We start from the raw sequence: 26,472 nt of genomic DNA, 5'->3' as shown, positions 1-26,472 counted from the left end.
CCTTACAAAACATATAAGGTGATGACGCTTAAACCTTTTTAAGAATCTAATCAAAGCTACGGATCTTCTTTGCAGAAATTTACATACAGACGTTTGCATTATTTTACCAAGTTCCAACTCCTGGAGTTCCCCTACATGTTTCCATCTAAAAATTCCCATTTGCTTGGGCTTAAAGTCAACACAATGAGGTCAAGAGAGTACTAACTGGGGGCACCTGGGTGGCTCAGTCGGTTAAGCATCTGACTCTTGGTTTCCGCTGAAGTCATAATCCCCGGGTTGTGAGATCGAGCCCCACGTCAGGCTCTGTGCTCAGTGTGGAGTCTGCTTGAAGATGCTTCGCTCTCTCTCTCTTCCCCTCTTCCTCTGCACCCCCACCCCTAATTCAGGCACTCTAAAATAAATAAATCTTTAAAAAGAAAAAAAAAGTACAAATTTACACAAATAGGAGTTTTTTTTGGAGATTGTTTTAAATGTTACCACACGGGGCGCCTGGGTGGCTCAGCGGGTTAAGCCGCTGCCTTCAGCTCAGGTCATGAACTCGGAGTCCTGGGATCGAGCCCCGCATCGGGCTCTCTGCTCAGCAGGAAGCCTGCTTCCTCCTCTCTCTCTGCCTGCCTCTCTGCCTGCTTGTGATCTCTCTCTCAATAAATCTCTCTCAAATAAATAAAATCTTTAAAAAAAAAAAAATAAACGTTACCACACCTCTGCTCATGCAACTGATCTAAATTTTAATACTCTTCTCACGAATCTACTGCAAAGAAAGGCCTTAACAGAAGGAAAGAAGGGAGGTTCAGAGACAACAATTGATACTTACCGTTTTCCTGTGCAATTCTTGTCATTCAGGCCGCCAACCTTGTTTATAGCAGACCAGGCTGTGAGAGCCACATACGGCAAAGAGGCAGCTTGAGTATGAGTGAGTGATTTGGGCTTGAAAGAGACCTGAATTTGGAGACAACAGTTAAAAATAAGCAATGACGAGCAAACCTATGAAGAAATGCAATTAAGTATATTGATCTGCATAGGAATCCAACTCCCTTCACTGATTTCATAGATATGCCTATAACATTCTGCCAGGTTCAGTATTTACTGCATACCCTACTCCAGGATTATCCCTAAGGAATATTCTCCAAATGACTCAACCTGCCTCAGAGAGGTTCAGTAATATTTTATAGGCTACATTATCAGATAAAGCTGCTTAATTCTTCATAAAGAGACCACATTCAATAATCCCATTAGTCTCGACTATACCCAGAAATAAATCCAAATAAACCTTGAGCCCTCATAAACACATTCTAATTTGTTTTTGAGATCAGCTGCTTCCTTCACTCCCATTTAGTGGAAGATAATCTTTCCAGACTTTCTCTAATCTCAGTAATACCCCTTTTTCCCTTCCTGCCCTCCCTTCTGTAGCCAATTTCCTCACTGTTAACCCCTTTCTCTCTATTCAAATTGTCAGGCCACCTGACTATACTTGATGAGACTATTTTTTTAAAGTTATTTGAAAAAGCCTGCTACTCTCATGCTTCTGTTGATGATTAACCGGTATGCTCCATTTGGTATATTTGGTTTCAACTGCCTGTTCTGGGTAAAACTGAGAAACACAGCAGGGTTTCTATATCCCACTCCAAATCCCTGCTCCGGGAGACAAAGAGCAGCTTTGGCAGGCAGTGTTACTAAAGGACATCAAATACTTTTTTTACTCTTTCAAAAATTCCTATTCTCTATCTTAGCTCTTTCAAAACTACCCGTAAAACACAAACCCGATGTGAAAAGCAACCAGTTATTTCAGAGATATTTGTCAGTCTTTGTTTATACTTTCTAATGGCATTTCGGCACAGAGTTGGGGAGTTACCTCATTCCCACTGACTACAACAAACTCTGACAGGGTGCCTTGTTTCCAGGGAGGAACTGCAGCCCAGACCTGAAACACACAACTTCATTAGAAACATATTTTCTGACCGAAGCTCAGCATGAGGGCTTTCCCCGACACAGACCCCGACACAGACCCCACCTTGCAAAAAAGCACAAGTCAGCAACAGGCCAGGCCAAAGAGTTATTTTCACTTAATATAAATGTAGTACTTAGCAGGATTCTGAATTTGCCAACTCAAACCACATTGGAAGCAGATGCTAATAAATCCACCGTATTTACGGACAACTTAGAATACTGGTAAGAGCCCAGTCTCTGGGGCTTGAATCCTGGCTCCAACACTTTCTACAGCTTGGCTTCCTCATCTTGTAAACTGCGCCTAACTGTACTTACTTCATAAGCTTTAAATGTGTTCTTTTATGACAAGCAACTAGAACAGTGTTAGCTATCATTATGAGCTCAACTTTAATTTCTTGGTATAAAAGTTCAAAGTGACAAGTGACAGGTGATTATACCAAACTTTAGCTATTTTAAAACCATCTAACCCATAAGGTAGAAATTGTCGTTTAAAGACTTCAAGGAAAAAAAAAAAAAATCCCAGTCCTACATATTTTAAAGTCTTGAAACTCTTAAACACTGAATTTTAAAAAGTTCAAGTATGGTCAAGCTCTTTTGGAATAGTTAGTGAAAATTGTAACAACAGAACAAAGAAAATGAAGGTTCTAGCCTTAAAAGGTCAAGGATAGAGACGCCTGGGTGGCTCAGTTGGTTAAGCAGCTGCCTTCGGCTCAGGTCATGATCCCAGCGTCCTGGGATCGAGTCCCACATCGGGCTCCTTGCTCCGCAGGGAGCCTGCTTCTCCCTCTGACTCTGCCTTCCACTCTGTCTGCCTATGCTCGCTCTCGCTCGCTCTCTCTCTGACAAATAAATAAAATCTTTAAAAAAAAAAAAAGGTCAAGGATACATTTACTTCCAAAAGCAACAAAATGAAATCCGCATATTTAGAAAAGGAGTTAACTCACCTCATCTCCTGGCTTGAAGTACCTCACGTCAAGTCCACATTCCATCACCACACCAGAGACATCCCGACCCAGAGTCAGGGGAAATTCTTCTCCTTTGGTTTTAATATGTAAAGGATCACGTTTTATATTTAAAGCCGTAGCCCCATAACCACCTGTGAAATACAATTTATCGGTTTCCTCCAAAACAATGAAATTATTTAAAAAACCACTAGAGAGTTACATGCCAGATTCTATCCTCAAGATGTAGATTATAAAATAATCAACCTCACAATTTTTTTTTAATCATCACACTTGAACCCACAAAAACAAGGGATGTTGTTCTTTCCAAAGAAAATTACTTGGAAGGTTATAACCATTTTCAACTAAAGCTACCACTAATCAAAATGTTTTTGAAATTCCAATTCTGAAGTTGCCTTCAGACCTTTTGGTATTTCCTTATATAATTTTAGTCTTTGAAAATGGTTTCTTTTATTCATTCATGAACTTTTTAAAAAAAATCCATTATTTGAATAATTGATTCTTTTTTTTTTTTTAAGATTTTATTTATTTATTTGACAGAATTCACAAGTAGGCAGAGAAGCAGGCAGAGAGAGAGAGGAGGAAGCAGGCTTCCTGCTGAGCAGAGAGCCCTATGTGGGTCTCTATCCCAGGACCCTGGGATCATGACCTGAGCCAAAGGCAGAGGCTTTAACCCACTGAGCCACCCAGGCGCCCTCATTCATGAACTTTTAAACAACAAAATTGTTTGGTGCCAAGTCTAGGGAAAAAGATAAATGATAAAGCTGTTTGAAGTCAACAAATAGTATCAAATACTATACCCATGCCTAACATCGGTCTAAGAAGAATGTTCCCCGTATCTCCCAAAATGCTTCTAGAACATCTCTGAAATAAGTGCATATATTAGTGAGTGGGAGAAAAAAAACAAACCATTTGCTACCTCTATTCTGATATGTCAAGTTAACTGCTTTATTATACATATTTTTAAAAACATTTACATAAATATCAGTTAAGTAGACCTGAAGACATTCTAATCCTAACTTTTTTGTTTCAAATAAATTGGCCATCTACAATAACCCAAAGTAGTTTATTACAAAGCTTCAACATATAAAAATGACTTTTCTAGGACACAAAATTATCTGCCATAGCCTCTTCCACTTGACATTTCTCTGAGACCATTTCTGCTAGGTGAGACACTCCAAGATAAGCACTCTTTCCACCTTTCTCATGTCATGTACCACAATTTATGTTCTGAAATCACTAAACCACTCCGTGAGTTTCCCCTTTCCCCCCCAACCCACCCATAAAGGTAGCACTTTAGATCTTAAAGATAAAGAAAAACCAGCAAAGGAAACGGAGGCCTGACCAGTGAAGAGCAGTCCCACAGGCCAAGGGAAGAAGGTCATTTCAAGAAGTCAAATGCTGGGGCACCTGGGTTGGTCTGTTAAGCCTCCAACTCTTGGTTTCTACTCCCAGCCTATCTCAGGGTGGTGAGATGGAGCCCACCTTGGACTCTGCACTCAGCAGGAAGTCTGTGTGAAATTCTCTCTCCCTCTCCCTCTGCCCCTACCCCCTACACCTGCTCATGGACTGTCTCTAAAAATAAACAGATCTTAAGAAAAAAAAAAAAAAGTCAAATGCTGACAGGTAGAACAGCTTTTCAGATGAGGTCAAAAGCTGCCGTATGTTTTTTAAAAAAACCAAACCAAACGTCTGATCCAACAACACAGAGGTCTTTGGTGACCTTGTGAGCCGTTGCTGTGGCCTGGGGCGCTAGAAAGAGAACGGGAAAGAGAGAACTGGAGACCTGAGACCATTCAACTGTCTCAAGCAGTTTTTGCTATGACGGGGAGTACAGAAATGGAAATAGCAACTGGAGGGGCACAGGTAAGATGGGGAAAGGATTTCTGAGTGTCTCCCCCCGACTCAAGAGGGGAGAAATAACAGCAAGTCTGTGTGCTAATGGGAATGATCCAGGAGAAAGGAAAGAATGATGATGCAGAAAAGAACTTCTCCAACAGTGCTCCTGAGCTGATGGAAGGGGATGGAATCAGGAACCCACATGGAGGGTTGGCCTTAGGTAGGAACAAGGAAGTTAATCCATATAGCGGGAAGGAAGCGGAGCGGATACAGGGGGAGAGGACAGGTAGGGGGATTGTTAGAAGTTGTTTTTCTAATAATAAAAAAAAAATCAAGACACATGGTAGAGAGTGTTTGAAAAGTTGGGATAGTCCCAGAAAATCTAAGCTGATGGCCATCATGCCAATATTATGTATTTGCCATCTGGCTAGTTAGGCATGCACCTCCCATTAGGGGGAAGGAAACTTCACATGTAATACTCACGGAAGTCACGTTTCACTTTTCCTGTTTTATATTCCTTTTCCATAACTAAAACACAATTACACAATTACTTGCTGAAATTCCTACATGGTGTGAGCAAAAAAGTGGGTGTTTAGACATGGCAGAGTGGAGCTACAGAAAAGGCTTCAGTCCTTTCTGAGGTGCAGAGTCTGCAGGACAAGTTTGCTCAAGTTTTCCCGGTTAATGGAGTAGCCCTGCCTAACTAGGACCAGCCAAACAAGCCCCAAATCCAGAAAGCAGCTGCTAGCAAGGACCTACTCGGAACAGAAATAAATGGGGGCTCTTAGGAGCTTCATCCCATCATTAGAGGTTGCCAGTTTTAATTGGCTCAGAGTTGGGATGATTTGGAAAATCCTAAGGTCATCAATTTCGGAGACTTTAATCCCATCTAAAGAAATCCAACATTGTCGGTAGGATGCTGTTGGCTATGTATTTTTCCTCTTTTAAGATTATTCATTTATTTAGCCATTTACATGATTTATGATTTTACGCCCAATAATAGTGGCTACCTCCAGAAAAACACCCTGGCTTCATAGCTCCTTACGTTTTTGTTAAGAGAAAGAACTGCTTCCTACAGTTTATAATCTTTTTTTTCCCCCCCAAATCTTTTTATTTATTTATTTATTTATTTGACACAGAGAGAAAGAGAGAGAGAGATCACAAGTAGGCAGACGGGCAGGCAAAGAGAGAGGAGGAAGCAGGCTCCCCGATGAGCAGAGAGCCCGATGCGGGGCTCAATTCCACGACTCTGGGATCATGACCTGAGCCAAAGACAGAGACTTAACCCACTGAGCCACCGAGGTGCCCCAGTTTATAATCTTCTACTCAGTATTTTATCTCTGCAAGCTACCATTTCAGGTATCTTCTATAACAACAATCACACATCCTCCAAAAAAAAGACCCATGAGCAGGAAATATGATAACTTACAAATAACAGAACTCGGTTAAGTTATAAAAAACTAAGATGTCTCAAGAACACCACATGAAAGCAAATGTATCACGATATTACATTGTTAAATAGCAGCCAAGAAAGTCGAGATCCAGGCATCCTACTGAAATGAAAACGTACACCAAACAAATTGTGCCTGTGCATTCAAAGAAATTAAAAGTTAACAGATCTCAAAGAAGACAAAATGTACAAATTACTCAAGGTGAAAACGCCACTAATTTTAGATTGCAATCTTAAGTTAGAACGAAAATTTTAAAAGGACACAAAAATAAAGACTGAATGACAACTACATTGTGAAGCACTGAAACGGGTAGTGGTTGGTAGACCGTGGGATCCACCTCCGAAGGATTTATAGTCAAAGGAGATGAAAAAATATACTGATCATTGGGTATAAACCTAATGCTTAAAGACATAAGCTATAAAAACTAAATTATCTTCATACCTAATGTAAGTGAATAAAGTAAAACACTATACCCAACTAGTAGTAGCACGTCTTACTTCAGAGCAAAGAAAAAGAACATAAATATGGATTTCCTGGGACAATAAGTGTAAAGTCATTTCAATTCATCCTTAATAGGGATGTCCTCTCTCTCTCTCTCAAATAATTAAATAAATATCTTTTTTTTAAATGACAGAAAAAGTCCACATTAATGGGGAGTTGTCTAGCTATAAGCCCTTTAAGAATCCAAGTCTTTCCTCAAACCCCTTCCACAAAAAGCTGTGTATAATAGGTATTCCTCACACTGTCTGGACTGGCACAGTCCAACAGAAATATAATGCAAGCCACATATGTCATTTTAACTTTCCTAGTAGCCATTAAAGAAGAATAAAATTTTCTTAATATTTCATTTAATATATTCAAAATAGTATCAGGTCAATGTGTAATCAATATAAATTAATGAGATCTTTTACATTCTTTTTTTTTTAAACTAAGTGTTTGAAATCCAGTGTGTATTTTATACTAACATCTCAATTCAAACTAGCCACATTTCAGTTGCTTGACACTCACCTGGGACTAGTGGTTACCATATTGGACAGCCCAGGTCTAGTCACAGTCACTAAGCTAAAAAGAGTAACATTAACAATTGAAGTCAAAAGATCTAAAGACCAAGGGGTGCCTGGCTGGCTCAGATGGTAGAGCATGCAACCCTTGATCACCAGGGTCATGAGTTCAAGCCCTGTGTTGGGTGTAGAGATTACTTAAAAATAAAATCTTAAAAAACAAACAGAACAACCTAAAGACCGAAATACTGGACCTAACCCAGCCGTTCTCCTTGTTTTTACATCCCCAATATCTTTCTGAGGAGCCTAAGAGGTTTTTTCTGTTTGTTTAAGATTTTATTTACCTGAGAGAGAGCAAGAGTCAGAGCCAGAGACCACAGAGGGAGAGGAAGAAGCAGACTCCCCGCTGAGCAAGGAGCCCGATGCGGGGGCCAATCCCAGGACCCTGAGATCATGTCCTGAGCCGAAGGCAGTTGCTTAAACAACTGAGCCACCCGGGCACCCTGATGTCCTTTCTTTTCAACAATCTGTACGAGGCTGGATTTTCTTCACTAACTTCAGATAATACATTGCAATAGATTGAATACAGAAGTTCATGGAAATCCATCTGTCTTACAAACCAGAAAGCAAAGAGATATGCAAAAGTATAAAACAATGATACTCTTCTCACTAAACTTTTTTGCTTATTTTGGAAAATAGCTATTTTTCATAGCAAGCACTTTGAAGTAGGTCCTATGCTCTACCAACTACTACCTGTTTCAATGCTTCACCTATGTAGTTGCCTCTCATTTTTATGTCATTTTTTAAAAAGAAATTTATTTAATTATTTGAGAGAGAGAGAGAGAGGACATACACACTCAGGGAAGAGGGAGAGGAAGAGAGAGAATCCTTAAGCAGACTACCAGCTGAGCGCAGAACTCCACGTGGGGCCCTGTCCCAGGACTCTGAGATCATGACCTGAGCCGAAATCAAGAGTTGGTTGCCTAACCGGCCGAGCCACCCAGGAGCCCCTTCATATCATTTTATAATTCTATCCTGATTTAATTTTGTAATGTTAATACCAAAGGAGTTTACTGTATTTTTAAATGAGTAAAAATTTTAAATTTGCTCTTCTAATTTCTAATAAGACAAATATTGATAGCTGTAACTCACACAAACAAAAGCCCATTGTAATTATTAAGAGGTTGAAGAGATCTCATGATCAAAAAATAAGAATTGACATCCTAATCATCCTATAGCTCCTGGAAAATAGGAGGAAAAATGAGAAAATGCCAGTCTCAACACTTCTCCATAAATTTCACAAAATGATTCATTCTATCATTAATTCTAATTTTATAATTGCTTTATATAAACCAAGACATTTAATCACACATAGTTCACATACAGTAACTGTTAAAAGGCAATCGGATAAAAACTCTAAGTTACATGCAAGGCCTTCAAAACACAGACCTATGGTTAAACTGCATATGGCAGCTTTTTTTTTTTTTTTATAACATGGAGTTTAACTAACGAATCACTCCAAGAGATTTTTTAAAAATTTTTCAGAAGATATGGGTGAGGAATATTTTTATCATTATTTTCCCCAAAGTTAAATTCACAAATAGTAATCAATCTTTTCAGCACTATACTAATTACATGGTGTATATATTTTTAAGGAATATAGTGCTCTCCAAGCTTTGTCAATATTCCCCAGCAGAAATTAAGAGCCACCCAGGTACCCCTTCATACCATTTTATAATTCTATCCTGATTTAGGGATGGTGACATTCCCATTTAAGATGAAGCACACGGGAAAGGGCATTTTAACTGTCTAGGGCAAAAATGCAACAGCAGGAATGAGGAAAGTACTATGCCCTATCATATCTGGCATCTGTCCTGCTTTGCCCAATGCAGCAATAAATAAAAATGTGAATAGTGGGAGAGCAATTATTCATAAAAAATGCAAATTCTGAACTGATGTCAAAACATAATCGTTAACCTCCAAAACCCGCAATGGCCCTCAGAATACCACCAAGTTCCCAGGAGAACATAACAAAAAGATAGCTGTGGAACCCAAATTAACTCAAATTCTGATTTATATTTTAAGGAAACATTTCCAAAGGTGTATTTGCTTATATTTCGCAAAAGACTAAAGTATACCATGAACACTGCAATTTCAAAAACCTGAGAAGGATGATCTGAGATACTGTCAAACACCTAAACGATTCCTTTGTGTTAACCGAAGAAGTGCAGTCAGATAACAACTGATTTTTAAAAACTGATCCCTGATGAAACTCTGAATTAAAAAAGAAAAGAAAGAAAGGTAAGGAGAAATGTCTTTCGAAAACTTACTTCTCATATTAACATCTATAGGATTCACACTTGCAGCGTGAACTTTGATAATAACTTCATTTGGATAGTGTATGACCGGTATCATCATGTTCTGAGTAAATCGAAGCACTTCATTCTTCCCGTATTTATCTATCACCCAGGCGGGCATGACAGTGCTCCTTGGAGAGGTAGTACTAATCTTTCTAACTGAAAGCTTTTGCACCGCGCGGCTTCTCCAGAAGCAAACCGCGTTACATGCATTTCTTCTAAGCACACAGGTTTTCAGAAATTCCATTGCAAACACCCGTTGAATTGCGTGCCCTAATTAAAATGCATTTAAGTGGGATAGAACTCTAACCCCTGAATTAGGTCAAATTCTGCCAAACACACTGGCCGATTTCAAAGTTGAGAATTCAAAAATGAAGTCAGCCTAACTAATGAAGCAAATGAAGGAAGAAGAATATAGAATTATTCTGCTCTTCCCATCCGAAAAGCCCCAATTAACGTTCCGGTCAATATTCTGTCCATTCTCCTCTTTCCTTACACCCTCTCCCCTTTGAAAAGCAAAAACAAAACCCCTAGAATCCAGCCCTGTCCCGGAAGCCCCCGGCAGAATAAGCGAACTCCGCTCGCGAACCAGACGCCACAGAAAATCAGAACCTCCTCGACTCCCTCCGAGACCCTAACCGGAGTCTCCTTACGACCCTCTCTCCTTCGCTCCAAGAGCTGCTTTGCAGCGCCAACCAATCGCGAGCGAAGATCATTTCCCCGAGCAACAATTCGACCAATCTAAGTACTTGGTATTGAAAGGTGCGGGGACGATTAAAGATGGCTGCGCCCATGTAATCCCCGGCGCGGGTGTTGACCTCTTTCTACAATTTGTCACCTGGGCCTTGCGGCGGCAGGCTGGGCACGAGGACCATGCTGGGCCGGACCCTCCGAGAAGTGAGTGGAACTGGCTGCTGAGAGCCCAGGGAGGTCAGAAAGATCCTCGGAGTCCGTGGACAAGGAGACCCGGGGTCTGACCTGCATCTTGGTCAGCCTCGCCGTCTCCTTTCCTGGAACTGGGTGGGGGCTTCAGATCTTTGGGGCGTTCAGCTGTCCTCCCTCTATCCATTCTGGAGTTAGGACCTCAGCAAGGGAGCCTGACGCAGAGCGGTGGAAGCAAGCGTACACAGGTTTCTATCAATTAGACGTTTGCTAAGGCTGCGGTCAGACCCCTGATGGATGGCCCCTCAGACTGGGCTCCGCCAGTCCACTTCAGTCTCCTTCTGTCCCCTGCATTCGTCTGATGCAGTTCTCGCTAAGAAACTCAGCAAATCTGTACTTTGCAAAATACAGACGAGTAATTTTTAGTTTCTCCTGCCTTGATATATTCTCTAAACTTCAACTATACCAAAGATACCAAAGATTCCCTCACCTGTGTCTTCATAGCCTAGATATAATTTTTAAACTCTAGGCTAATATTTGTAAATGCCCTCTGGACATCTCTTCTAAATACCCCATACCCACCTCCACGGAATTTAACCAAAGTTGACTTCAGCATTGTAACAGGACCACTTTCTTATCTCTCAGTTTCCATCTTAACAAACAAAAACCTGATTTCTGAATTCTTAATATTCTCTATTTAGTAGCACAACCCTTATCCCAGTTGCCCTTACGTTCTTTCTCATCTGTCATATCCAGTAAATCATCAAACCCTGTTAATTCTGTTTTGAATTTGTGTCTGTAAATTTTCTTAACTTACTCTGCTGTTAAGGCTTCAGTTCATGTCTCCTTGCTTTCTGGCCCATATCTCTCAATCTGGAGAACTGTCTGCAGGCCCGCTGTTATAAGAATCGCGTCTGGCTCTTGTTAAAACCACAGCTGTGTCCTACTTTGGCAGCTCTGTGATTTGAGGACTGGAGTATATGGTTAACCAGAGTTCCAGGCAATTCTAAGTAGAGATTGAGGACCTACCCTGCCTTCCATCTTCCTATCTTATCTTCACCTGGGAAATCTTCAACACCCTAACCCCCTTTTGGTATTCTTTTAGAAAGCCATAAATTATTATAACTTAAAATTGACAGGCATTTAATAATAAATAGTTCTTCCCACAATACATTAGTATTTTACCATCATAATATGGCTTCTGGCTCTGCTACATATTTATGTACAGTAAATTCCTCTACTAAAGAATCCAATTTGTTCTTTTAAAAAATTGTTTTAAAATGAAATGCAACCTATAAAAATACAGTATGTCCTTTTTCTGCCCTTTCCCCCTTCAGCACTCCCTTTTTTGTGCCACCCCTTTCTGATGTTGTTGAGTGAGCTCCTGTGAGAAACAACTTTTGCCTCCAGGGGGAGAAAAAACAGGAGAGCTGACCTAAGGTACATAAGAACTTGCATGAGCAGGATTACATTCACTAAATAACTCCTTTAACAAATATATGTTGATGCCTACTGTGCACAAAACATTATTTGGTAGACATTTTCCCAGCCCAAAAAATATCTTCTCTCCTCTCTGTATTTTTTCCCCCACATCATTGTACCGTTGCCCATATTCTACCAATTAGAGGTTAATTAATTTAGTACACGTTTTCTTTTAAATATATAAAGACGTCTTGGAGGGTCAGTTCATTCCCATTGTTGTGAATTACAGTAGTTTAATAAAAATTTATCTCCATCACACTCTAGTTGATACAATCAATTTGAAGAAAGGGAGAATTTGCTGGGGAGAAACTGTAGAGTTTTGAGGCAATGTTGGGGAACCTACGTGAGCCTAGAGTAGCAGAGGAGGCTGGGAAGGAAGCACTAAAAGGAGGTAACATGCCAAATAGGAGGTACAAGTCCTGTTTCTTGAGTTTTATGCAGGTACATTCAGGAAAGAGGAGAAGTCTCACTTTCACCTTCCTCTTTTATGGCATGACCCCAGTGTTTCCAGGAGCCAGACACCAGGCTAATATTAATCCTTAAGTTATTAATATATATTCAATAGGCTTGGTGGAGGTCTACCTAAGAACACTTAATTATTGTTCTATGGGAAAACAGATTCCAAATTTTAAACAACTCAGTTATTCATTCATTCAACTAACATTTAGTGAGCACCTCTGTGTTCCAGACACAGAATGAACATGAAAACAAACAGAAGTTCCTGTCCTCATGAAGCCTGCATTTTTGTGGGGAAACAGGCATTAAAGAAGTTTTTATTTTTTTTTTTAAGTAAATAATATAATCACAGGTAATGTAAGTACTATGAAGATTGATTAAGCAGGCTACACTGTGAGAACTAGAGCAGGGAGCCAGGAAAGGTTTTTCTGACAGTATGTTTAAGTGATCTAAAGGATATGAAGGGGAAGGCCTGGGAGAATAGTGTTCCAGGCAGAGGGAACAGTAAGTGCAAAGAGTCTGAAGCAAGAGCAAGCTTGACCTATTCGGGAGTGGCAAGAAGGCCAGCACACCCGGAGAAAGGATAATGAAGAGAAGATGGGAGATGAGTTCAGAAAAATGAACGGGAGCAGATCATGGAAAACTTGAGGCCGTGCTGAGGAGTGTGGATTTATTCTAAGTGTAATGGGAAGCCTCTGGAAAGTTCTGAGTATGGGGATATGATCTGATTTAAAATTTAAAAAGTTCCTCTGGTTATTCCTAAAGATGTGGTCTATAGGAAAGCAAGTGAGGAAGCAGGAAGATAAGTTAGAAGGCAAGAGATGATGGTAGCAGAGATGGGGTGGCCCTAGAGGTGATGTGAAATTGGATTGTTTTTTTAAGTTAGGGCTTGCTGATGAGGGAAAAAGAAGAATGAAGGAGGATGGTTAGATTTTTGGCCTGGGCAGTTGGAAAAATGGTAACATCAAGATGGGGAAAAGGTTTTTGTCCCCCCACTTTTTTCTTTTAATTAAGATATAATTGACATAGAACATTATATTAGTTGCAGCTGTACAACATAATGTTTTGGTATTTGTATACACTGCAAAATGATCACAATAAGTCTAGCTTTTCCCTGTTACCATATAAAGTTTACATAATGCACAGAACAGTATTATTGACTCTGGTCACCATATTGTACATTATATCCCCATGACATTTTTCTTACGACTGGAAGTCTGTGCCTCTCGTACCTTCTCCCATTTTGTGCATCCATCAATCTGTTCTCAGCATCTATGAGTTTTGTTTTTTAGATTCCACAAATAAGTGAAATCATACAGTATTTGTCTTTTTCTGACTTGTTCCACTTAGCATTATACTCTCAAGATCCATCCATGTTGTCACAAATGGCAAGATTTCATTCTTTTTATGGCTAATATTCCACTGTTATATACCACATCTCCCTTAGCCATTCCGTCCATCAATGAACATAAGGGTGCAGTATCTTTTCAAATTAGTGTTTGCATTTCAACTAAAAACACAGAATTGGAATTGCTGGATCATGTGATAGTTCTATTTTTAGTTTTTTGAGGACCCCTGTACAGGAGAGGCTCTTAGGAAGCATATTTGGAAAGAGAAGAGTTAATCAAGACTTCTGTTCTGGGCATGTTAATTTGGAGACGCCTACTAGCTATCCAAGCGAAGATGTCAGTTAAGCAGGTGGATATCTAGGAATTTGGAGATCAGAAAAGCAGTGAGATAAATTGGCCAGAGTATAGACTATAATAAAAGTATGTGGCCAGATAAGAACAGCCAGGGAATTGAGTACAAAAACAGAAGAAGGCCTAAAACGTTCCAACATTTAGAGGTCAGCAAGAGGAAGCAGAGCCAGCAAAAGAGAGGTGAAGGAATGATCAGTAAGGCAAGAGGGAAACCAGGTCTTGGTGTCATGAAACACAAGTGAAAAGCTTCCAGAGGAGAGTGCTCTCTGAAGTTGAATGCTGCAGAGAAGTACTTGTAAGACGAGGACTGAGCAGTGACTGCTGGATTTAGGAATGTGAGGTTGCTAGTCATCCTGATGCAATTTCTTGAAACATTGGAGACAAAAGCGTGAATGGAGTGTGTACATGGGTACCTGTCAGCTGGATACTCAGGCCTCAAGGGCTCTCCTATACCTTCAGCATTTATCAAGACAATTCTTTTTAAAAGATGGTTCTTTAAAAAAAAAAAGGGGGGGGGCGGTGAAGGAAAAGTTTGCCTGAACTGAGGTCAAGAACTGAGAGGCCAGGTGTCTACGTTACGTGAAGTCTGAAACCAACTAGAAGAACAACTTCTGATGCTCTCTGTAAACTTAATAGTTTGGAAACAGGAACAGTCCTTGGTTGAATCACAGCAACTTGGCTACTTTCTAGCTTTGTGACCTCATGCAGGAACTTTAGGTTTTTATCTATAAAAATAAAATAATAATACCAGCCCCTCATAGTGGATATAAAGATTAAATGAAATATAAAGCATCGGTGGGTGGGGGGAATGGTTGAACTAAATGATGGGGATTAAGGAGGGCACTTGCTCTGATGAGCACCAGGTGTTGTATGGAATTGTTCAGACACTATATCGTACACTTGAAACTAACAGAACACAATGCTAAATATATTGGAGTTAAAATAAAATTTTAAAAATCTTTAAAAAAAAAAAAAAGAAAAGAAATATATGGGGCACCTGGGTGGCTCAGTGGGTTAAAGCCTCTGCCTTTGGCTCAGGGCATGATCCCAGGGTCCTGGGATGGAGCCCCCCCCCCCCCATGCTCGGTGGGGAGCGTGCTTCTCCGCCACCCCACCCCCACCCTGCCTGCCTCTCTGTCTACTTGTGATCTCTTATCTGTCAAATAAAATCTTAAAAAAAAGAAAGAAATATAAAGCTCCTAGGATAATCTAGGATCATAACTAAGTGCCTTTATTGACATTAATTTTGTTATAGGGACAAATGGACTAAATTATATGTATTTACACTTATCTTTTCCCCTAGTTTCTAAGAAGAGTGGCTCCTGAGGAAGATTTCTTATTTTTTCTAAGAAGCTGTATTATTTTTCCCTTGGTGCCTAACAAATTAATATAAACTTTTTGGCTTAAGATAATCCTATTCTCATCTTACAGTTTTGTGGGTCAGGCATCCAGAAATGGCATAGCTGGGTTCTCTGCTCACAAGAGTCTCACAAGGCTGAAGTCAAGGGGTCAGCCAAGTCTTTGGTTTCATCTGAAGCTCAGGGTCCCCTTTCAGTCTCATCAGTTGCTGGCAGAGTCCGTTTCTTTGCAGTGGTAGGACTGAGGTCCCCATTTTTTTCTTGGCTGTGTGGGTGGTGGAGCAAATGAGCTGAATGGATAGCAGCTGTGGGATAGCTCAAATGGAGGTTTTGGAGGTCATAGAGATATTGTTTATGACGCAGTCTGAGCTGAGTTGGTAACTGGGGCAAGGTGAAGGAAAAGTTTGCCCAAAATGACGTCAAGAACTGAGAGGCCAGGTGTCAGTGTACATTACCTGAAGTCTGAAATCAACCAGAATAACAGCAGGAGCCACTGTAAAGATCAAAGAGAGCTAAGTGGGAAAATCTTCAATGAACGAAAAGGAGTACTGGGAGATGGTGGATTCACACCCCAGGGAGAGTGATCTAAGCTCCTCCAAGGCCTGTCCTTCAGCTGAGCTGGCGTTTCTGAATGAAGGGGGGAAGAGGAAGGCACTGCGGAGTGGGGAGGATGCACATACTCCCTTCCCCCACTCAACTCTGCTCCTTGGTGCCTGGAAGCTAAAACAGTCATCGCTTGAGAAAGCTCCCAGAGAAGCAGGGCTCTCAAGGAAAAGCCTACTTTCCATTAGAGAAAAGAAGTCAGGGAGAGTGAGTCTGGTTTAACAAAAACTTTTAGAGTTGATTTCATCTTATATTCAGCTCTGCCACCTTCAGTTTTGCCCCAGGGAAGCTGCACTGTTCGATTTCACACTCCTTATGCTCAGGCCATTATAGCTAGTTAGCGTCTTTGTTTTCATTTCTCTGCTCCAATTCTCTTACTGACTTTCTCAAATCTGGATTTCCTAAGAATGGTCCTAATGAAGATCAACACCATTTAAAATGAGTGCTCCCGGACAATCTCATTTCTTGCCCTTGTAACCACAACCGTTAATGCCTTTCCCTTGTATTCTTATACCAGCTGGCAAGTCAGAAGGCAGCCTGAGGATAGTAGATATTAGGAAACTTCGGGAGAGGCAAAGAAAGAAAGAGAGGCATAATTTTCTTCATTACCACAGTTTGGCTGTGGCATCCCTCAGATGCCCCGCCCCTTCTTGGGTCCCTCCCCCAGCCGCCCCTCAGCCATGCTTTCCTCCTCTTGCGCATCAGCCTTAAGGGACCTCTCCATTTCTGTTCCCGCTGATTTGCTCCTCTAAAACCCTCAGCCTTAAGAATACCGCCGCTTTGATGATTTATTCAACAGCCGAGAGCAGATGACTGGCAGATTTTCCCCTCAAATGCAGACTGCTGTTGCTTGGTGGATGTAGGACACCTGGAGATGCGGTCAGCTCAGAGGAGGAACTGAGCTTGTGCTGGCACAGAGAGGTGGTGAAAGGGCACGTGTTATAACGTTCCCTCTACCCTGTGCTACTGTGTGGCTTCGGACAGATCACTAACCTCTCTGAGCTCCAGTTTCTGCATCTGTAAAGTGAGGGTTAATAAGATGACAACTTACGTGGTTGTGTTAAGGTTAAGTGAGGTAGTAACGCATGTAAGTAAAGCAACGGTATCTGGCTCTTGGTAAATACTCAGTAAATTGTACTCCACCCCCATCCACCTTCTCCCTGAGCCCTTATCTCATCCAACTCTGTTTTGGATAATCTGCAAAGCTTGGGTGTCATCTTTGACTTATTATTCATTGCTTTTATCTAATTAGTAAGCACTTACTATTACTTCCTCCAGGAAGTATTAAATAGTCATCACTTCAAGGTTCACTTACTATAAACATATAGACTCTGGCCACTTGTGCAGTTGATCCTAACACTTTCTTTACCAGCCTTTCTAACACATCCAATACAGGATGGCGGAGAAGTTTGGTTTTAGTGCTTTTTGAAGCATTTTTCTCTATCTGTAGTGGCTCTTACTCGAATTCTGCAGTAACATATAAAGATCTTACTTGGAGCCATAAGGTCCTGCAGGGTCTTGTTGGGTCTGTTGCTCTCACTCTGTACTGCCTGTGTTCCGGCCAAGCCACCCTCTGCACCATCCACCCCCATTCGTGTCCCACCCGCACCAAGCCTCTGCTCCTACTAGAGGCCATGGCACCTGAACCCCTGCCCTTGGGGATGCAAACCTGACTTAAAAACAGCACATTCCTGGAATGCCTGGGTGGCTCAGTCGTTAAGCATGTGCCTTCGGCTCAGGTCATGATACCAGGTTCCTGGGATCTAGCCCCACCTTGGGCTCCCTGCTCAGTGGGAAGCCTGCTTCTCTCTCCCGCTCCTCCTGCTTATGTTCCCTCTCTTCCTGTGTCTCTCTCTGTCAAATAAATAAATAAATCTTTAAAAAAAAAACCACATTCCTTCACTCAGGGGAGGAGAACAACCACAACTGCTGTGCCCCGCACCCCCACTCAAGCTGATGGGTGCTTACTCTCGCTCACCATGCTCCCAAGATACAGAGCTTTCTTGGTTTTGAATCCAAGCTTCACTTCAACATTTAGACTTCACCACTCTACCTGCCCACTCAGTATAATACTTGAGACTTCTGCAGCCTCAGTACAAGGTTTTTGAATTGTATATATTACAGGTTTCTGCAGCACTGAAACAAGGCCAAATTACTCCAACAGAGCTCTGTCAAAAATGTCTCTCTCTTATCAAGAAGACCAAGTTTCTAAACGCTTACATTACTGTATCAGAAGAGGTGGCCTTAAAGCAAGCTGAAGAATCAGAGAAAAGATACAAGAAAGGTAAATTACTATGAGTTATACTTAATTAGAATATTCTAGAGAAAGAATTTAATTGGATATAGCAGTTTCCATTTGGCAGGTGAGGTTTTTTTAACATAAAACATAGCCTTATATCAAGAACTTGCCATGAGGTACAATAAAAGTAAGGCTAATGGGTATATGATGTTTTCTGATGTCTAAATGTAATAATTTCTAACATCAACTTGATTTATGAAGTACCTTCGCCAAAAACTAATAGTTACTGCAATAACTAGTATTAATGTGTCTTTATATTCTGGATATAACTCCTATTCTTTTGGTTTTTTAACGCAGGTCGCTCACTTGGGGATTTAGATGGAATTCCCATTGCAGTAAAAGACAACTTTAGCACGTCCGGCATTGAGACAACTTGTGCCTCAAACATGCTGAAAGGTAAAGTTTAATCGTCCAGAGCATTAATAGTTTTATGAAAATAATTTTTCAGTTTAAATTAAAGATAAGATACTAAAGCACCAGGGTAGTCTCAGGCTAATTTTATCTGCAAAAGAAGTACTTGGGCTGTAATATTTTCACTATCAGCTCTTTCGGAATGCAGAATTCCTCCTTAGAGGTAAGCCAGCTTAATGGATGTATCCTATTAGGATGTTTTAGAAATCCTGCTTAGGAAGATTTACTAACTGACCACCACACACACACTCAGTGCCCTCTGACTCCCACTCATCGATAGCACAGGACTAGGGAGGAAGTGGCTGTCATCACCCCTCTCTTGAGGGTGGTGTGAGGGTTGGCTACTATTGTCTAGTTGTCTTTTGTTTCCCAATTCCTCCATTTCTTCTATCACTATATTTATCTGAGTATATAGTGATGCTTAGTTTTATTCTTTACAGTTTAGTGGGTCAGAAACAAACCAGTTTCTCAAGATTCCTGGATCCTAGAAGGAAATAGACATGGCAAAATCTTGCTCAGAGTGCTACACACTGAAAGGAAGTCTCTGAGGAGTATGCCCCATGATAGGTGGATTGTTGTTAATTGTCTCGGAGTACACACTAGATGAAATTTCAGTTGAGAATAAAGATCTGTTTCTGACTGGAAACAGATAAAAAAATTACTGTGGGATATAGCATTTCAAGTACAATGAGCAAAATAAAGATGTGCAATTAGTTTCAAATGAATTGGCTACTATACTAGCATTCAGTATTGTGTAGTAACTGTTAAAGTCAGTGTTTTTAGATGATAAAAGTAATGAATTTAGGGGCTTTGGGTGGCTCAGTGGGTTAAAGCCTCTGCCTTTGGCTCAGGTCATGTTCTCAGGGTCCTGGGATCGAGCCCCACATCAGGCTCTCTGCTCAGTAGGGAGCCTGCTTCCCCCTCTCTCTCAGTTTGCCTGTCTCTCTGCCTACTGTGATCTCTCTCTGTCAAATAAATAAATAAAATCTTTTTTTAAAAAATGAATATAACAACTGCCTTTGGAAAACATAGCAATTAGCAGTAGGAAAATTAAAATTAACTAGCTTTTGGAAGCAAGTCCTATCTACTACTCAAATTAGGAATGATGAATACATGTCATATGACCAGCTTAGTTACAGTTTTAAATCTTGTTTCTTGCATGTTCACTGTTTTCTCTCCTACAATAAAAATAACTGAATTTTTTTCAGGTTACGTACCACCTTATAATGCTACAGTTGTTCAGAAGTTGTTGGATCAGGGAGCTGTCCTGATGGGGAAAACCAATTTAGATGAGTTTGCAATGGGGTAAATAAAATTGAAATATTCTTCTCTTGTATTTCTTTCTTTCATCTCTGTCTTTAATTTCATGAAACATAGGTAACCCAAAGCCCTGAGGTGATTTCTTGAGGACCCTAATGCCAGTTTCTCAGTCCCTCTATGAGATTATGTTTTATTGTTTAATAGGTATACCGTCAGACCTCATTTTGGTTTTAGTTTGCATTGTCCTGATGACTAATGGTGTTAAACATCATGTGTTTATTTTGCTACCCATGTATCTTCTTTGGTGAAGTATGTATCCAAATCTTTTACCCTTTTTTTAAAAAACTGGGTTGTTTTTCTTACTGAGTTCTAAGAGTTCTTTTATATATTCTGGATTCAAGTCCATTGTTAGATAGGTAATTTGCAAATAATTTCTCCAACTCTCTGGCTTGTCTTCATTCTCTGAACATTCCTTTCAAAGAGTGAAAGTTCCTGGGGCGCCTGGGTGGCTCAGTAGGTTAAAGCCTCTGCCTTCGGCTTAGGTCATGGTCTCAGGGTCCTGGGGTTGAGCCCCGCATCGGGCTGTCTGCTCCGCAGGGAGCCTGCTTCCCTTCCTCTCTCTCTGCCTGCCTCTCTGCCTACTTGTGATCTGTCTGTCAAATAAATAAATAAAATTAAAAAAAAAAAAAGAGTGAAAGTTCCTAATTTTGATGAAGTCCACTACATCTTTTTTTTCTTTTATGATCAATGCTTTTTGTATCTTTTTTTTTTAAGATTTTATTTATTTATTTGACAGAGAGCTATCACAAGCAGGTGGAGAGGCAGGCAAAGAGAGGAGGCGCCCCAATGCTTTTTGTATCTTAACTAAGAAATTTTTACTGACCCACAGTCACTTAAGATTTTTCTCCTATAAGTTGTATAGTTCTTACCTTTAGACTCATAATCCATTTGAGTTAATTTTCTTGTATGTGGTGTGAATAAAGCCAAGGTTCATTTATTTGCGCGTGTCCAATAGTTCTGGCACTATTTGTAAAAAAGAAAAAGAAAGAAAAGAAAAAAAAATTATCCTTTCCTCATTAAATTACCTTGGTTCCTTTATCAAAAATCGGTTGGAATATGTACACACACACACATCTATTTCTGGATTCTGTCCTGTTGATCTGTGTATCTCTGTTTACTTTAATATGATGCTATCTTGATTCCCGTAGCTTTATTTTTTAAAAGATTTTGTTCATTTATTTGCGAGAACAAGAGAGAGTAAGAGAGCCTGAGTGGGCAGGGTGAGACGGGGAGGGAGGAGCAGAGGAAGAGTGAGAGGCAGGCTCCCCACTGAAGAGGGAGCCTGACATGCTTGGGATCGTGACCTGAGCCAAAGGCAGACACTTAACTGAGCCTTCCAGGTGCCCCAGTTCCTACAGCTTTATAGCAATAAGCTTTGAAGTTAGGTACTGAGAGCCATTAACTTTGTTTTTCTTTTTCAAAATTATTTTACATATGCTAGGTCCTTTGCATTTCCACAGAAGTTTTAGAATCAGCTTGCTGATTTCTACAAAGAAGCTTAATGAGATTTTGATTATGACTGTGTTGAATTTATAGATCGATCAAGTTGGGGAGATTTGACATCTTAATATATATCTTCTGATCCATGAACACCTTGTATCTGTCCATTTACTTAGATTTTGTTTAATTTTTCTCAGCGCTATTTTTATGATTTTCTGCATATAAATCTTCTATGTAATTTGATTTATTGCTAAGCATTTCAATATTTTTTTTTAGATTTTATTTATTTGAGAGTGAGAGCGTGTGCACGAGTAGGGGGGTTGTAAAGGGAGAGGGAGACTTCCTGCTGAGTGGGGAGCCCCACGATGCAGGGCTGTATCCCAGGACCCTGAGATCATGAGCCGAGCCCAAGGCAGATGCTTAACAGACCGAGCCACCCGGGCACAGCCCCCCTCTCAAGTATTTCAAATATTTAATACTGGGCGCCTGGGAGGCTCAGTAGGTTAAGCCTCTGCTTTCGGCTCAGGTCATGATCTCAGGGTCCTGGGATCAAGCCCCGCATCGGGCTCTCTGCTAAGCAGGGAGCCTGCTTCCCCCCACTTCTCTCCACCTGCCTCTCTGCCTACTTGTGACCTCTCTCTCAAATAAATAAATAAAATCTTTTTAAAAAAGTAATTTTTAATGCTATATAACATGGTTATCTTTTCAGTGTCTAATCGTTTGTTAGTATATAGAAATATAATCGATTTTTGTATATTGACTTTGTATCCCATGCCCTTGCTAAGCTCTCTTACTGGTTCTAGTTGATCTTTGCAGATTCTTTGGTATATTGTATGTAAATGATCATATAGTCTACAAATAGAGACAATTTTATTTCTTCCATTTCTTTTTCTTATTGTGTTGGTTAGCTTTAGTACAACATGGAGTAGAAGTAATAAGAGCAGATATCCTTGCCTTGTTCCTGATTTGGGGGAGAAAGCATTCAGTGTGTCACCAAAAGCGCTTTCTCTTCTCCCTTTTATAACTCTTGTCATATTTGTCATGTTTGCTTGGTCTGTGCTCCCTGTTCCATAGAAGCAGAGTCTTTGACTCTGGTTTGCAGTGGTATCTCTTGGCACTCAGTAACACATGTTGAATGAATTATCCATGGGAGTAAACTTGAACATAGATCATTAGGACATTGCCTTGAACAGCTGATCAAAATGAACATAATCAATGAATGTAAGTGGACATCGTGTAACACTAGATGTGATTCCCTGAGGACACACCATAATCTATGCAGTATTCCAGCTGAGAATGTTAAACCTTAAACTAATAACCAGAAAACAAAAGGTAAGTCTGAAATGAGAAACATTCTATTGAAATATGAATATCTGGAATGCCTGGGTGGTTCAGTCAGTTAAGCATTTGCCTTTGGCTCAGGTCTTGATCCCAGGGTTCTGGGATCAAGTCCCACGTCTGGCTCTCTGCTCAGTGGGAGCCTGCTTCCCTCCCCCTTCTTGTACTCTGATCTCTGTCAAATAAATGAAATATTAAAAAAAAAAACTTCAGGGCACCTGGGTGGCTCAGTGGGTTAAAGCCTCTGCCTTCTGCTCAGGTCATGATCCCAGGGTCTTGGGATCGAGCCCAGCATCAGGTTCTCTGCTCAGTAGGGAGCCTGCTTCCTCCTTTCTCTCTCTGTCTGCCTCTCTGCCTACTTGTGATCTCTGTCTGTCAAATAAATAAATAAAATCTTTAAAAAAAAAAAACTTTAAAAAAATAAAATAAAAATAGAATATGAATATCATAAAAAATAAAGGAAGGCCACGAAAATATTCCCAGATTAAAAGAGCCCAAGGAAAGTAAAACCTAAAACTCACAGAAGAAAATGTAGGAGAAAATCTTTGTGACATGGAGTTACGCAAAGATTTCTTATATGAGATGCATGATGTACAAGCCGTAAAATAAAAAACTGATAGATTGGATTTCACTAAAATTAAGAACTTCTCTACTCTGAAATACACTACTAAAAAATGAAAAAACAAGCCACAGCCTGAGAGAAAATCTTTACAAAACCTGTATCTGTGAAAGAACTGGTATCCAGTATACATAGAACCTTACCCAACTCAAAAATGACAGCCCAATTAAAAAAAAAAAATGGGTAAAATATGTAAGCAGAAATTTCATCAAAGAAGATACATAGTTAGCAATAAACACATGGAAAAAAGCTAACATGGTTAGTCATTGAGGAAATGCAAATTACAACCACAAGGAGATACATACACCTGTTAGAATGGCTTAAAAATGACAATATCAAGGGCTGGCAAGGATACAGAGCAATTAGGTTTCTCACACAATGTCGGTAGGAAATGCAAAATGGTATAGCCATTTTGGAAAGTCGTTTGTAAGTTTCTTATATAGGTAAACATCATATGATCCAACATTCTTAGTCCTACATAATTGCTTGAGAGTTAGACTTATGTTTACATAAAAGCAATGGCTAGGGTCTTTCAGTACAGTATTTATTGTGGCTTTATTCATAATTGCCGAAAACTGGAAATAACTCAATGTCTGTTGACTGGTGAATGACTTAAAACGTACATAAAAAGGGCGTCTGGGTGGCTCAGTTGGTTGAGCAACTGCCTTCATTTCAGGTCATGATCCCGGAGTCCCGGGATCAAGTCCCATTTTGGGCTCCCAGCTCCATGGGGAGTGTGCTTCTCCCTCTGACCTTCTCCTCTTTCATGCTCTCTCTCTCTCTCTCTCAAATAAATAAAAATCTTAAAAAAAAAAAAAAGACAAAAAGAGGCTAAAGAGATGATAATAACCAAATGCAATACCAGACTCGAGACTCCATCCTGTACTGGGAGGGGGTAAAATGCTGTAAAGGACATTACTGGATCGGCTGACCAAACTGGGGTACGTCCCATGGGTTAGATAAAAATATTGTATGGATGTTAATTCTACTGAGATTGATAACTGTACTGCAGCTGCACAAGGGAAGACCTTAGTGTTAGGAAATGCACTTGAATACATACCAAAATATTTAAGGGTAAAGGGCCATGATATACTTAATTTACCCTTATGTGGTTCGGAAACAAAAAGGATTCGTGTATGTTACAGACACACATAAAGCACACAGATGCCAAAGCAAATTGGGTGATTTGTTAATAATGGGTGAATCTGGGTAAAGGGTATAAAGTTCTTTTCATATTTTTTGATTTTTGCAATTTACCTGTAAGATTGAAATAATTTCAAAAGTTTTAAAATAAGTTATTAGTCAACTTGTGCTTGTCTTAAAATGTCTGGATAAAAGAGGGAATCCTTTAGAGGATTTCTTGTTAACCCTTGGAATGTCTATGACCGTGTACAACTGGAAGACCATGATTTACAAGGGAAATCATCATAAGCTGAATTGGATGATCAACTGGGGTAAAAATCCTCTTTTCTTACCAGACTAGTTTTCTCTGCTTTCTAGCACATGCTCTTACTTCCCATCCTCGAACTCCTCAACCATCTAATGAATGAAGGCTGCATCTAAGCAGGATTCTTGCCTTTTCCCGTTCAAGTTCCTGTGGATTATACAGCGTTAGGCACAGACAATGTAATCAGGAGGCGAAATTTTCATATAAAATGAGTTTCATGAAGATATCTTGCTTCACTTCATCTCAGGTCCGGAAGCACAGATGGTGCATTTGGACCAGTTAAAAACCCCTGGAGTTATTCAAAACAATACAGAGAAAAGAGGAAGCAGAAGCCCCACGGGGAGAACGAGGATTCAGACTGGCTTATAACCGGAGGAAGCTCAGGAGGGAGTGCGGCGGCCGTAGCAGCATTCACATGCTTTGCGTAAGATGCTTTTTTCTGTTTGTACTGTAAAGCCCAGCCAGATACAAATAGTCATAAACCAGCCTCAGAACCCAACAAGAGAGTAGTTCGTACTGTGCTATTTTTATTTGTTTTTAGTGAGTTATTGGTGCTTGATGGTATATCAGAATTATAGCTTATAAATACACTCAGCTGTACAGTATATGTACTATGCATTTTATACATTTAACTTCAAGATAGTATTTTAACTCTTCCTCTGTAATACCTGGTTTTCTTTAAAACATGATTTTGTTTATCTTGCAGAATAAACCAGTGAGCATAACTGAAGTTCATTTTTAAAATAATTTATTTGTGTGTCTGCTCACTGATGTTATAAATATTTAGGGACTAAGATACCATGGCTTTAGTTGAGTGCTGCTCAACTGCTAATGATGGTTTATTCTTCACCTAAATGGGGCATCTGGGTGGCTCAGTGGGTTGAGCCTCTGCCTTCAGCTCGGGTCATGATCTCGGGGTCCTGGGATTGAGCCCCGCATCGGGCTCTCTGTTCAGCAGGGATCCTGCTTCCCTCTCTCTCTCTGCCTGCCTCTCTCCTGACTTGTGATCTCTCTGTCAAATAAATAAATAGAATCTTTAAAAAAAAAAAAAGAGAGAGAGATAGAGAGGCAAGAAATGTTCCTGGTGTGTATCAATAGAATATTTAAAATAGTGTTTTCATAAATCTGCAACTAAAAATGGGTGTCACCGAGTAAAGTTTTCTTCCCATTTGTTAGGAGCTGACTTGTTCAACTGTCCTATTTTGTATTTGGGGAGAATCCATCCATCATGTTTTATGTTTTAAGTTCCCATTTGTAAAGCATTTCTTAACCGCCTAAAGAAGAGTAAATAAATACCACTATTATTTACTTTTCTCGGTTTCAGTATAAAATTGAATGTGTTTCTTTAGCAGTACTGTGTGTATTTTATTTCTCCTTAATTATCCACTGAAACTAAACTCTTTCACAGACATTGCAACCAATAAATTATTTATATTTTTTAGAGCTGTGGAGATTTAGATTCTTCAGGGGGTTTTTTGGGTTTTTTTTTTTTTTTAGTTTCTCTGAAATCTTATTTACAAGTAAAACCATTTCATTTTATCTCTGTAGAATTTTATAGCA

The 26,472-nt window shown here is 40.0% G+C and overlaps 2 protein-coding genes across 5 annotated transcripts in view; one reads left to right on the top strand and one right to left on the bottom strand.

Moving 5' to 3' along the window:
* RTN4IP1 (reticulon 4 interacting protein 1) overlaps positions 1-15,715 on the bottom strand; it is a 50,230-nt gene extending 34,515 nt beyond the window's left edge. Inside the window, exons 1-4 of one of the 3 annotated variants that reach the window (XM_032338915.1) lie at positions 15,507-15,715; positions 2,892-3,043; positions 1,853-1,921; positions 815-939 (exon numbers count right to left, since the gene is read on the bottom strand). In XM_032338915.1, the coding sequence (XP_032194806.1) occupies positions 815-939; positions 1,853-1,921; positions 2,892-3,043; positions 15,507-15,525 (365 nt within the window). In that variant the 5' untranslated portion in view covers positions 15,526-15,715. Of the gene's footprint in view, positions 1-814; positions 940-1,852; positions 1,922-2,891; positions 3,044-9,530; positions 10,244-15,506 lie in introns of those variants that run through there. The other 2 variants (XM_032338914.1, XM_032338913.1) reach the window with 2 other exon arrangements.
* Positions 10,320-26,472, top strand: part of QRSL1 (glutaminyl-tRNA amidotransferase subunit QRSL1) — a 33,608-nt gene continuing 17,455 nt past the window's right edge. Inside the window, exons 1-5 of one of the 2 annotated variants that reach the window (XM_032338912.1) lie at positions 10,320-10,454; positions 18,163-18,322; positions 18,635-18,733; positions 19,957-20,053; positions 25,160-25,336. In XM_032338912.1, the coding sequence (XP_032194803.1) occupies positions 10,431-10,454; positions 18,163-18,322; positions 18,635-18,733; positions 19,957-20,053; positions 25,160-25,336 (557 nt within the window). In that variant the 5' untranslated portion in view covers positions 10,320-10,430. Of the gene's footprint in view, positions 10,455-15,937; positions 16,097-18,162; positions 18,323-18,634; positions 18,734-19,956; positions 20,054-25,159; positions 25,337-26,472 lie in introns of those variants that run through there. The other variant, XM_032338910.1, reaches the window with a different exon arrangement.

This window comes from Mustela erminea, chromosome 4 (genome assembly GCF_009829155.1).
Source record: "Mustela erminea isolate mMusErm1 chromosome 4, mMusErm1.Pri, whole genome shotgun sequence".
Lineage (NCBI taxonomy): Eukaryota > Metazoa > Chordata > Mammalia > Carnivora > Mustelidae > Mustela > Mustela erminea.
This window is presented reverse-complemented; position numbering and strand designations above follow the sequence as displayed.